The sequence below is a fragment of the Aphelocoma coerulescens genome, unplaced genomic scaffold, assembly GCF_041296385.1.
Source record: "Aphelocoma coerulescens isolate FSJ_1873_10779 unplaced genomic scaffold, UR_Acoe_1.0 HiC_scaffold_151, whole genome shotgun sequence".
Classification (NCBI taxonomy): Eukaryota; Metazoa; Chordata; class Aves; order Passeriformes; family Corvidae; genus Aphelocoma; species Aphelocoma coerulescens.
Genome location: NW_027183501.1, coordinates 173108 through 186142, shown reverse-complemented (window position 1 = coordinate 186142; position 13035 = coordinate 173108). Strand labels below are relative to the sequence as shown.

The window sequence follows — 13035 nt, the reverse complement described above, 5'->3', positions numbered from 1 at the left end:
AATGCCAACTCACCTGCTCGCCTCTGTCCCTTGGCATGCCTAGGGCAGCAGCAGCAGCACCTGCAGAGAAGCAAAGCAGAAAAACATGCTGAGAGACTGAAACCACAGCCTCCCCGCTCCAACTGAAGTACACCACACCCATACCTTAAGCTTGCACGCACCTGGCCTCCAGCATCCCCAGGGCCAGGACACCTTCCCAGTGGACCACCTAAAATGCACAAACAAAAACGGATGCTTAGAGCTGCACCAGAAACTGATACCCAAGCAGTAACAACTCATTCTGTCCACCAGTCACCGCTCACCTCGCTCCATCGACCTTGACCACTGCTATTCAGCATTACTTCCTACAAATAAAGATGAAGAACAAAGCTGTAACACGGTCACCATTTACACTTGCCCTGCAAAGACAAACGGTGACTGACCTTCCTGTGGGAACCACCTCACCTGGTATGGGGCACTCTGTCACAGGTTCAATCCCTCTGCAGCTGAAAGAAAGTTACGACAAAAGTCAAAGTACTGCATGAGAACTTACCAGCTCCAGACATCTTGTGTCAATCTAGAAATACCATCTTGAGTCCAACTAATCCCTACATTACAAATGTCAAGTCCCTAGGACTTATCCTATTACACCTACACCCAGACCATGTAGCAGGGCAAAGCAGCCCCGGCCCAAACACACAGACACCTGTGACACAGGAGATGACAAACAAGGGGATGCAACAAGGAGAGGAAACTCTCAGCAAGAAGAATTACCAATGAGATGACCTAGATGAGGCCGATGAGGCTCAAAGAACTCCGGCAGAAAAAGACCCTAACAGAAGGACTTATGCCAAGAACCGCAAAGATGGATGCCCGAGAACCATACGGTTGGAATCCTCCACCTATCCTCGCATTCTCACAAGTCCTAATCTGTTATAATGGATCGTTGTGGTGCACAGCTGTCAATACAGCTCAGAACAAGACTGTAAAAGGTGTCTGACTCGATATTGCTAAAGAGAGATGCGATTCCGATGCATGTCCAAGCTTGCAAGTCAAAGGTTCAAGAGTACCAGCGTCGGGCCAAGGAATGCAAAGGAGACGCTAAGGATGATGCCCAGCATTTCTGATAAGCCCCTCAAAGGGGTAAGGCAGAAGACATGTGACACGATGCCCAAAAGACACAGAACACACAATAGACAAGTGACACAACACGCACCGGGACTGCTCTGCCCTGTACACCTCAGCATTGTGATCAAAAGTGAGACTTTCCCTTTACACGGCCTAAGGGGCCCTCTCGTGGACATCCCCATCTCCAAAGCTAATTCAAAAATCCCTCCCACCAAGTCCTGACCCAGCACACCACTCTCATCCCCCTCCCTGAGGTGTAGCCCTCGACTTAGCTCTCGGATATCCAGGGATGCAAATCCTCATCAGGTGCAAAAGAAGGCCGCCTCGTCCTCTGGGGAGTTCCTGCCCTCAGTGAGCTGTTCTCTCTTAGTCTACTACAAGAAAGAAAACCAAACATCAGTGCCTGAACTCAGCAGCACATCAGCCAAAACCCAACAATCCCACTACTCACCGTCTCCTGAGAACGCCCCGGTCCTCGGCTCATACACCGTGGCCGCACTCCAAGGCTGCCGGCACAGGGTATACCTGGGTTAAAAGGAGACAAGGTGATGGGGCATTGCTGAAACTTGAGTGGACCCTCGCTCCTCCCTCCCTCCCCGAGTCGCTGCAACTCCTCAACCATTGCCAAAGGCTGCCCAGATGGCACCTTCAAACAGAAAAGGTACAGGCTTCATCGCAGAGTCCTGTAATAGTTCTGGAAGGCTCACAGGGGCAGCTCAAGGGTGATAAACTGGCTCCATCAGCTGGTCCATGAGGGGGTTCAGCCCCTGTAGGCATAATACGAGTGGGCCACCTAAAACACACAAATGGATGCTTAGACAATGCATGCTTTGAGCTGCCCCAGAATTTGGCACCCAAGCAATAACTGGTTGTGTCCACTGGTCACTGCTTACCTCACTCACTTGACCTTGACTGCTGATATCCAGGTTTACTTCCTAAAAATAAGGACAAAGAACAGCCCTGCAACATAACCACCATGAAACACCACCCCTGAAAAGCTGAATGATGACCAACCTTCCCAAGGGAGAAGGGGCAAAACAAAATGGAAAGGCACATACCGATGTAGTGTCCAAAAGTGCTGCATTGCCGAGGCAGGTTCCACCTGAAAGTGCTCGACTGTGACCTCTGTCTGGAAGGGTGTCTCTCATGTTGGAGTAGCAATTTGAATGCTGCAGACCACCTGTAAAACACAAAAAATCAAAGGCTACTTATAGTTTCATCACTAATACAACAACTCCAGTAACATCCAGTTCTGTGCTGGAATCAATACTCATCCAGCTCATGGTCCCCCCGGTGCCAATACCCTGCTGCTTCAAGCACTTCACATCTTCAAAATGAAAGTCCCAACAGTGAGGTAAACGTAGAGCCCAAAGTCAGGCCATAGCTTGGACTTCAGGCACCGACCCACCTCGTTGCTGTGCTCCTCTGGCCTCCTCTGTTCATATCAGGTTTACATCCTATCCATCTGCAAAAGAATTATTTGTCAAAGTTACCCAGACAGACAGGGAAAGCTTAGCCTTTCCCAAGTTCTCATTCCTCAAAGCAAACTGCCTAGGATCCCACAACAGTGGGCCTTAGGACAAACTACTATAAAACTGCAAGACACCACTGCACCACTCCCACATCTCCACTGAACACCACACAGACTGGCCACAGTCACTCTGTCCGAGGCATGGCTCAGGTGGCTAAGCAAAGCAAAAGGTTCCCTCTAAAGTCTCCTTTCTTCTCCACCTACCCCCCCTCAGGACTACTCTACAGGGCAGAGCAATTCCAGGCGAGACACAAACTCAACACATTATACTACAAACAGTAGGACACAAGGATGATAAAAAAAGCTCTCGGCAAGAAGAACGATGGCAAGAAGAAGAGACGACGCCAAAAGAGACAACCGAGGGTGTGGCAATGGTGGATGAAGGAGGCTCTAAGGAGCAGAAGAAAAGACTGTAACAGTGACCTGTTCTAAGAACTGTCAGTCACAGTGATCAAGATGGCTGTGAGAGACAATGCCACATTTAGAATGCTCCCATCTCCTGACAATCTTATAAGCCCCAGGACATTACAGCTCACGGCTGGAAAGGATGGATGGCAGTACAGCCGGGAACAAGGCCTCAAAAGACATCTGACTCAATGCTTCCAAGATGTGATTCCAAGATGCGGCCAAGCCCACTGGTAAAAGAACAAGTGACATTGGCATCCTACCAAGAAGTATGAAAGTTCAAGAACCTAGAGATGATGGCCAATGCTTATGATAAGCCCCTTAAGGATAAAAGGCACAGAGATCTGATCCGAGGGATGCCAGAAACACAAAACACACACGGGACGAGACAACACACACTGGAACTGCTCTGCGCTGCACACCCTACAGTTGCAATCAAAAGTAGGGCTACTCCCTTTAGCTTACCTAACAAGCCCCTTGGAGAGCATCCCTTTCCCCTACACTAATTTTTACATCTCTCCCAGGAATTTCCAACCCACTACCCTGCTATCATCCCATCTCTAGGTCCTGGCCCCCAACTTAGCTTTTAGGTGACCAACAATGTGAATCCACACTGGATGCAAAAGGAGTCCACCTCAGCCCTCTCCAAAGGCACTGTGATCACCAGGTTGGCATCTTAGTCAGCTATGACAAAGAAAACCAAAATCAATGCACCCGTGGAGTGGCATACAAGCCAAATCCCAACAAGTCAGCTACTAACTGGGACCCTGCTCCCACTCCCACTCATACTTACAGTCCTTAGCTTACCTATCAGAAGCCTCCATCTCCAATGTCATCTTGGACCCAGGGTAGCTTCCTCTTGCAGCAAAATGAATCTGCTGAAAAAACTGAAGTATCGTACCTGACACAATCTGGAATTTCAGGAAGTTGCCATGAACCATGCACTTAATGCTATCTTCTTCACAGAGTCTTCAAAGCCTCTATTACTTCAGATACCAAAAGTACCTGCTGAAAAAAAGCTGAGAAAACCCAAAAGACCCCCTTCACAGAAATAAGAAGACACCCTTACTCCAACTAACCCCACAGAGGAAATGGGCCTCTTTTACCCAGGACTGGGGTTAATATACCCCTGGCCAGGCCCGCCTCTCGTTCCCACAATGCCCGGGAAAAGGGAGGAGGCAATTTTACCATCAGGGATAAAAGCACTGGGAGGAGTTGTAGCTGTTTGGCTGCTCTGACTTAAATTCCAGGGGAGTAAGGGGCTCTGTAGGTGCCTTCTTTTTTTACTACAGCCACACCTGCCAAAAGAGTAGATAACAGGTAAGAGAAGAAGCTTCTTGTCTCAGCAGCATAGGCAGGTGAGTTGGGTAATTCCTTGTTAACGTGTAATTGTTCATTAGTCATTCCTGGGTAGTATGCTGTAGGCAACTAAGTAGGCAAGAGAAGAATAGTAGTAGTAGTATAAATGGTGTAGCTCCTGCTGGGGCTTCTAGTTAGGGCCATAAGTGTCATGAATAAGAACAAGAAAAGTAATGGACTCTTGGGCAGCATTAGGTTATATATGTACTGGGCTCGCTCCCTTGTGAGAGATTTGATGCCAGGGCATGGGTAGAAGTGTGGATTTAAACCCTTAAAATGCTGAAAAAGGGGAGTTTGCTTCAACTGAACCCCTTAAAATGAGGGAATAGGAGATGTTTGCCTTTACTAATGCTATTGTAACTAATGGGTTCTCCCTTCTGAATCACCAGAAATACTGCAGCCTTTGGTACTTCTTTACCTCTCTATCCTGCCCTTCAATCCTGTTGCAAACACGGGGAAAACCCAAAACTCTGGGTTTTTTCCCCCCCTTTCCTTTTCATTTTGCCTCCTCTTTTCCTGCAGGTTTTGGACTATCCAGGCTTGCATGTGGATTAGACACCTTGGAAGCTCAGCTCCAGGTGGGGTTGCAGCAGTGTTGGAAGCACCAGGGATTCCCCCGAGGTTTGGTGTGAGGAGCTGCAGCTTGGGAGGGGCTGGGATTTTGTGCAGTCTCTCACAGACTTAGAAAATAGCAAGAAAATCCTTCCTAGCAGCATTTCTCTATCTACAGAGTCCTGAGAGCAGGTTGGTACGGCCAGTGCTGGGACTCCGAAACAGTGACTAAATCCTGTTTTCAGGGCTTGAGGAAGAGAGCCAGTCCTGTGTGTTTGGGCTCACAAAGAGAAACTGAAGTGCTGCATTTTGCTGGACCTGAATTAAAGCACAAGGGCTGTGTTTTGATGCTCAAAGCGGGCTTTTCGGGCTAGGGCGAGTCTGTGTCTCTGAGCTCCGAGTCCTGCCTTAGGCACAGCCCGAAGCCGGGCTCCCCGGCCTCACGCAGAGCTCGGGAGCAGCGACTCAGCGCCGCGTCCGGGGCTGGCGGCAGAGCCCGGGGCCGCGTCGTGGGGCCCAAGGCAGGCTCCGGGAGGGGCTCAGGGCTGAGCGGAGCCCGGCCCGGCGCGTCGGGCCCGGCTCGGGATCCCGGGGCTGCCCGGGCGCTGGCACAGCCCCGGCTCCCCGCGGAGAGCCGGCCGGAGCAGGAGCGGCAGCGCCGGGCTCGGCCCCAGCGCCCGTCCCGGAGCGGCTCCTCCCGGTCCCGATGCCAGCCCCAATCCCGCCGGGGAAGAGGCGGCGCCGCCCGGGACCCGCAGCGGCCGCCAGCAGGACCCGGAGCCCCGGTCCCGGGAGCGGCCCCGGTGCGCGGGGCGGGTCCGGCCCGGGAGAGAGGGGCGGGGCCCCGAGCGATGGAGCCGCCCCCGTGCCGGGCAGGGCGGGCCCCGGGGCCGGGCGGGGCCGGGGCTCTGGGGCGGTCCCGGGCCCGGCTCAGGTGCGTGGGGCCGAGGTGTTTGAAGCCCCGGAATTCGCCCCCTGCCGCCATTTGCTCCCTTAGAGCCTGGGGAGGTTGCGGCCGGGCCGGCCTCCCCGGGCGTGGCCCAGGTGAGGCCCCCGCTCCCCCTCTTTCTCCTGCCCTTATACTCCTCCTTCCCTCCCTTCTTGCATGCTCACACCCAGTCCTCCCCGGTGGCCACAGCTCCTGGGGGTCCCTTATGGCTTCACACCCCTCCCTGGGTGTCCCCTCTGTGTCCCCCACGGCTGGTCTGGGCTGACCCCCCTGTCCCGCAGGATCCAGCCCGGGATGCTGCGCGGTGCTGAGCACTGAGGGGCACCATGGGGTGCGCGGCGTGGCCCCCCGCGTGGCGCCGGAGCCCCCTCGGTCGGTGCTGAGCGCTCCTTGATGGAATTGCAGTGAATGGAACAGAAGCCCAGCACCCTGGACCCGCTGTTGGAGCCAGAGGACACCCGGTGAGCTCCCACCCCAGCACGGGGACATGCGGCGGACACGTGTGGCACCACGCCTGGCGTGTCCCAGCACATCCCTGTGTGGCCCATACCTGGCTGTGCCCTCTGTGTCCGAATGCCGTGTGTGTCCCCAAGTGTCTCCATGTCCCAGTGCCCACTGTGTCTCTTGCGTCGTCGTGCCCAGTGTGCCTTCATGCATCCCTGCGTGGTCACGTATGTGTCCGTGCCCTGGGTACCCCCTGTGTCCCCATGTGTCCCTGTGTGGTTGTGTATATGTCCATGCCTCGTGTGTCCCTGTGTCCTGGGTGCCCTTTTTGTTCCTGTGCCCATGTCCCCGTCCACCCCATGTGTCCCCACTCATGTTCCGAACCTGGGTGTCCCCATGTCCTGTACATCCCCGTACCCCAGGTGTCCCCCAGCCCCGCTGTACCCCACATGTCCGCAAGTGTCCCTATGTCACGTTCTGGGTATCCCCACACGTGCCCATGTCCTGCGTGTCCCCCTGCCCCCCACATGTCACCGGCTAGGTCCATCCCCTGGTGTCCCTGTGTCCCCACGCCCACATGCCCCCACTCGTGCCCCGCCATGGTGTCCCCCCACTCGTGCCTCTCCCAGCCGCCCCCTCCCCTCACCCTCCACCCCCCCCCGGGACTATTTCGGGCCCCCGGTGGGGGGTGGCGGCCCGGGGTCCCCTTGGGCTGGAGCGGCCCCGGGGGATGCGGGGTCCCCGGGGCTCCCCCCCCGCAGGTGCCGATCCCCGCGGCCCCGGGCCCCCCCCCGCGGGGACGGGCGCGCGCGGACCCCCGCCGCCCGCCATTGGCTGAGCCCCGATGACGTCACTTCTCCGCTCAGCCAAAAGGACATTTTGTCTTTGACTGGGAAGGAGCCCCTCCCCCACCCTTTTCCTTCCCCTCCCCCACCCTTTTCCTTCCCCTCCCCCACCCTTTTCCTTCCCCTCCCCCACCCTTTTCCTTCCCCTCCCCCACCCTTTTCCTTCCCCTCCCCCACCCTTCCCTTCCCTTCCCTTCCCTTCCCTTCCCTTCCCTTCCCTTCCCTTCCCTTCCCTTCCCTTCCCTTCCCTTCCCTTCCCTTCCCTTCCCTTCCCCCGCTCGGTCCCAGCCCCCCCAGGGCGGTGTCGTGTCCCGGAGGGGGGGGTCCCGACAGGGGTGTTCTGGGTGGGGGGGGTCCCCAGGGCCCTCTCCTACCCCCCCCATCCCGCACCCCCGGGCTGGACCCCACCTGTGACATCGCTGCACTGGGACCCCTGGGTGGGGGCTGCCCATTTCCCAGCAGAGAAGGGGGTTCGAGGGGGGTTTTGGGGGGCTGTTGGAAGTTTGGGGGGGTGCAGCGGGAATCCGTGGGCACCCTCTCAGCCTGTCACCCCCCTCCCGTAGGTGGCTGGATGGGAAGCGCAAAAGAAAGAGCAGCCAATGTTTGGTGAAGAGCAGCATGTCAGGTACGGGGACCCACGGCACCCCCCGAACCCCCCCGGGCACCCCATGGCCCTGCTGGGCACCCCCGGGTCCCCCGAGTACCTCATGTGCTCGCCGGGTTCTGCAGGCACTCCGTGTGAGCACTGCAGGGGCCTCGAGTCCTTACCAGGGACCCCTGGATACCCTTCGTGTTCCTTGTGGACATCTTGGGGTCCCCAAGTCTCTTCAGGCAAGTCAGGGTGCCACGGACACCCCATGTCCCTGGCAGGCACCCTGGGGGCCCCAAGTCCTTGCCAGGGTCCCCTGGCCACCCCATGTATGACCTGGGTCCCCCAAAGTCAATGGACATCCCTTGTCCCCCATGGTCACCCCAAGATTCCTGTGTCCATGCAGGTACCCCAGGGTCCCACGGATGCCTCATGTCTCGACCGGGTCCCCTGGAGTTCCACGGACACCCCTTATCCCCTGTGAGCACCCTAGGAACGCCAGGGTCCCATGGACACCCCATGTCCCTGGCAGACACCCCAAGGTCCCCATGTCCCCCAGGCACCCCAGAGTCCCATGGATACCCCACTCCCATGTCCCCCCCTGCACCCCACATCCCTGCAGGGTCTGCTGGGGTCCCAGTCCCCCACATCCCCCTCGGCGCCTCGTGGGTCGGGGTGCCGCCATTGGGGCGGCAGCGCCCTGGGGTGGGCGATAAGGGGGGCCCTGCGGGCACTGCCCCCCGCCCTGCCCCATTCCCGGCGGGGAGCAGCCGGCGCCGGCGGGACCCGATGGGGGGCCAGGGGGGAACCCAAGCGTCCGGCTCCCGCCCATCCCCTGCACCCGCCCCGCTCCCGGAGGGAGGGAGCACCCAGGGACCCCCGCATCCGGCACCTGCAGAGCGCCAGAGTGGGCTCGAGGGGTGCCCACGCCTGGGTTTGTGGGATCCCGGGTGGGTGCGGCAGTCCTGGGGTGCTGGGGACACTCCCCTGAGTTACAGGTGCTCCATGCAGGGGGGACCCAGGCATCCGGTCCCTTTCCCATCCCTCTCACCCTTCGGGGATCCCCAATTCCAGCCCCCCCAAAACACAAGGGTGGGCTCCCGGGAGGGACATGAGGGGCCCAGGGTGCTGGGGACCGCCCCATGCATCATGGGCAATCTGTGCCTCAGTTTCCCTGAGCAGTCGGTGGTGGGGAGGCTGGGGGGACTCTGGTGGGGGGCTGGTTCCTGGCCTGCCAGGCGGGGGGACCACGGACAATGACAGGGACAGTGGGTCTCTGTGTGCCAGGGGGACAGGGACCCCCCCCGCTGCCGGTTCCCGGCCAGATAATGGGATAATGGGGGCTTTATTGGCGCGGGGGGCTCAGGCACCCCCCCACACACCCCCAGTGTTAACCCTTCCCGTGCCAGGGCAGGGGTAGTGGTGGGGCAGACAGTGGGTGCAGACAGAGGGGAAACTGAGGCACAGGGAGGGGAGGGCTTACTGGGGGTCCCTGGCATGGGGCGTGTGGGGTGTCCCTGATGCTGCATGTGCCAAGGGTCCCTGATGTGAGGCATGCAAGGGGGTCCCTGACTCAGGATTCCTGGAGGATCCCTGATGTGGGGTGTGTGGGAAGGTCCCTGCTACAGGGTGTTCCAGGGGTCCTTGACTTGGGGTGCCCTGAGGGTCCCTGTCATGGGAATCCCTGTCATGGAGCACCCCATGAGTCCCCGCTGCGGGGGTCCCTGCTCTGGGGTGCCCTGGGGGTCCCTGACCTGGGGGTCCCCGCAGGGTACATCCCTAGTTACCTGGACAAAGATGAACAGTGCGTGGTGTGCGGGGACAAGGCCGCCAGCTACCACTACCGCTGCATCGCCTGTGAGGGCTGCAAGGTGACTTGGGGCAGGGGGCTAGGGGGGCTCAGCAGTGCTCACTGGGTCACTCCCCCATGCCCTCCCCAGGGATTTTTCTGTCGGACCATCCAGAAGAACCTGCACCCCACCTACTCCTGTGTCATCGACAAGATCACCCGCAACCAGTGCCAGCTCTGCTGCTTCAAGAAGTGCATCTCCGTGGGCATGGCCATGGACTGTGAGTTGGGGGGCGTGGGGGGGCTCGGCTGGGGGGCAGGTTGGGGTCCCGACACCCTGGGGCACATTGGGGTACCCGGAGCAGCTGCAGGACCGGGCTGGTATGTGATGCAGCAGTGGGGTAGAATGCATGAATGGGGGGTCCTAGCTGACTGGGGGGCATCCCAGATGATAGTGGGGGGCTTTTGGGAGGTGGGTTGGGGTCCTGGTGCTATGGGGCAATTTGGGATGCCCAGAGCAGCCACAGGAGGAGGCTGGGGGGGGTCACCATGGGGTGCTATGCTGCAGCTGTGGGATGCATGGATGGGGGGTCCTGGCTGATGTGGGGGGATCCTGGCTGATGCTGGGGGTCCGGCAGTGGTGCTGGATGACTCGAAGCGGGTAGCCAAGCGGAAGCTGATCGAGGAGAACCGGGAGTGGCAGCAGAAGGAGGAGATGATCAAGTCCCTGCAGCATCGCCCCAGCGCCGAGGAGTGGGAGCTGATCTGCCTTGTGACAGAAGCCCACCGCAGCACCAATGCCCAGGGCAGCCACTGGAAGCAGAAGCGGAAATTCCTGGTGAGGGGATGCAGTGGAGGGACTCTGTCACCATCTCGGTCCCCCACCCTGGCCCCCAGCCCTAGCCAGGATCTGCTGAGCACTCACACACTCAGCACACACATGGTGGCAGTGCCAGGGTTTGGGATGTCACCGGTGTCCTTGGGCAGTCGAGGGGGGTTGGGACATTGCCCAGCGTCCTTGAGCTGGTCACCCCTAAAGGGTTCAGGGGTGAGCAGTGACCGAAGGGGACAGCTGTGCCCGCGGGTGGCCCCGGCCCTGCCATTGGCCCTGTCACTGGCCCTGTCACGCAGCTTCCTCTTCTGGCTGCTGCACTGGCCCTGCCACGAGTGTTCCCCGGTGACATGGAGGCCCCAGAGGGGGGGCAGGGTCACATCACACCCCCCGGGGTGTCTCAGGGAGGGGGGACAGGGTCACACTGCACCCCCTGCCACTGTCCACCGTGGGGGTCCCAGAGTGGGACACGGTCACACTGCACCCCCAAACCCCACTGTCCATTACGGGGGACACAGTCACACCACAGCCCCCCAATGACCCATCTGCTGTGGGGGTCCCAGGGGTGACACGGCCACACCACGTTCCCCAATGCCACCATGGCAAGTCCCTCTCTGCCTTCAACCTGGATGACACCGAGGTGGCCCTGCTCCAGGCTGTGCTGCTCATGTCCTCAGGTGTGCGTGCACACCAGTAGTGGGGGAATGGGGTGGGTAGCCCATGCCAGAGGAATCAGGGTTGGGTGTTGGGTGGGCACCCCAATGCCCAGAGTTCTCACTGTCCTGGGGAGGTGTTGGGTGGGCGCCCTGATGCCAGAGATCCCCAGCAGCTTCAGGGGGAATTGGGAGGGCACCCCATGCCCAGAGGCTGTGCACGGGGATTGTTGTGTTGGCACCCCCTTGCCCACAACCCCCAGCACGTGGAAGTGCACTGGGTGTGCACCCTAATGCCCAGAGTCCTGACTGTCTTGGGGGTGTGTTGGGTGGGCACCCTGATGCCAGAGCCTCACAACATCTTCAGGGTGTGTTGGGTGGGAAACCGTGCCCCCCCTGGATTTTGGGGGGGTTTGGAGTGGGCACCCCAATTCCCAGAGCTTCAGGCAGCTGTGCCAGGCTGGGAGGGGTCCCAGGAGCATGAGGTGGGCACCCCAATCCCTGGTACCCAGGAGCACAGGTCCCCTTGGTGCCCTGGGGCCCCCTGCCAGGCTGACGTGGGTCTGTGGGGTGGGCACCCCAACACCCAGGGGGTGCATGGGACACTCAGCCCTGTGGGAGGGAGAATCCCTGCAGGTATGGGATTGGGAGAGGGACTCTTCCATGGGCAATGAGTGCCAGGACAAGGAGAGGTTTAAACTGAAAAGGGGAGATTGTGATGGGGTATTGGGAAGAAATTCCTCCCTGTGAGGGTGCTGAGGCCCTGGCACAGGCTGCCCAGAGAAGCTGTGGCTGCTCCATCCCTGGAAGTGTCCAAGGCCAGGTTGGACAGGGCTTGGAGCACCCTGGAATAGTGGAAGGTGTCCCCGCCATGGCAGGGGGGTGGAACTGAGTGAGCTTTAAGGTCCCTTCCCACCCAAACCATTCCATGATTCCACAATCCCCTGATGATTCCCTGATTCCCGCAGACCTGACGGGGCTGATCTGTGTCGAGAAGATTGAGAAGTGCCAGGAGATGTATCTGCTGGCCTTTGAGCACTATATCAACTACCGCAAACACAACATTCCCCGCTTCTGGCCCAAGCTGCTGATGAAGGTGATGGATCTGCGGGGGGGTAGGAAAGCAGAGACCCCCCCAGTTTCTTTCTCTCTCCCCCACACTCTCCCTTTCTCTCCCAGCCTCCCTCCTACCCTCTCCCCAGTGCCTCCCACCCTCTCTCCCAGCTCCCCTGTGCATCCCCGATCCCCCCAGCCCTCCTTTCTCCCTGCTCCCCAACCCGACTCCCCTCTCTTCCCCCTCTCCCCCTCATCTGTCCATCATCCTTTCCCCCCCTCGTTCTCCCCTGTTATCCATAGGAAGGAAAGCCCGGTGCCCCAGTGTGTCAGGTGCAGAGGATGAGCTGTCCAGGTGCCGGGGGCGGGCGGGGCTCTCCCGGCGCGGGGCCGCCCCCGGGCACCGAGTGCCGCCGGTGCCGTGGGTCGCGTGGCTTCTCCGGTCCCCTCGCACCGTGGAACGGCGCCAGCCCGGAGCGAGTCCCGGTAATGGGCGCTGGGGAACACGTGTGGCTTGAATGGAAAAAAACCCAGCCCCGACCTCCCAGGCTTTTTGCCTCGGGGCTTTGTTGCTATTGCCTGAGCCACGCCTTTAAATACCGACGAGGGCGCCTGCTGGAAGCGGTGTTCCGTGGTTTTTGTACTCTCTATTTGTGGTGTTCATTTTTATCTGGATGCACAGTTGGGCTTTTTGGGCAGAAGGTGCCCCTCAAACCACAAGGCTCGTTTCAACCTTGTATTCTATTGTTTGGACGATCCAGGGTGGGTGAGGACTTTGTCTTGTTACCGTACTAGGGAATGGAATGCAGGAGGTTCTTACAATTTTGGTATTGAAGTTGGAGTGTTGAAGGATATCGGTCTGATGGTAGTCTTAACCTATGAGCTACAGGCATTTGTAAAAAAACTTCAGCCTTTCCTTCCAGCAGC

At 58.8% G+C, this 13035-nt stretch overlaps 1 protein-coding gene and 2 long non-coding RNA genes across 3 annotated transcripts; 1 reads left to right on the top strand and 2 right to left on the bottom strand.

Moving 5' to 3' along the window:
* Positions 1-299: 299 nt before the first annotated feature.
* LOC138100905 (uncharacterized) lies at positions 300-1627 on the bottom strand. The gene is made up of 3 exons (XR_011146962.1): positions 1559-1627; positions 445-1478; positions 300-344 (listed from the first exon to the last, which is right to left on the bottom strand). It is a non-coding gene; the product is annotated as an uncharacterized lncRNA (long non-coding RNA).
* Positions 1628-1665: 38 nt separating this feature from the next.
* Positions 1666-2283, bottom strand: LOC138100904 (uncharacterized). Its single transcript, XR_011146961.1, has 3 exons — positions 2166-2283; positions 2001-2042; positions 1666-1900 (listed from the first exon to the last, which is right to left on the bottom strand). It is a non-coding gene; the product is annotated as an uncharacterized lncRNA (long non-coding RNA).
* Positions 2284-5820: 3537 nt separating this feature from the next.
* LOC138100899 (thyroid hormone receptor alpha-like) lies at positions 5821-12626 on the top strand. The gene is made up of 7 exons (XM_068998725.1): positions 5821-6364; positions 7756-7817; positions 9552-9652; positions 9722-9851; positions 10209-10919; positions 12024-12170; positions 12412-12626. The coding sequence occupies exons 1-7, from the start codon at positions 6312-6314 to the stop codon at positions 12624-12626; spliced, it is 1419 nt and encodes a 472-aa protein (XP_068854826.1). The 5' UTR covers positions 5821-6311.
* Positions 12627-13035: the final 409 nt, after the last annotated feature.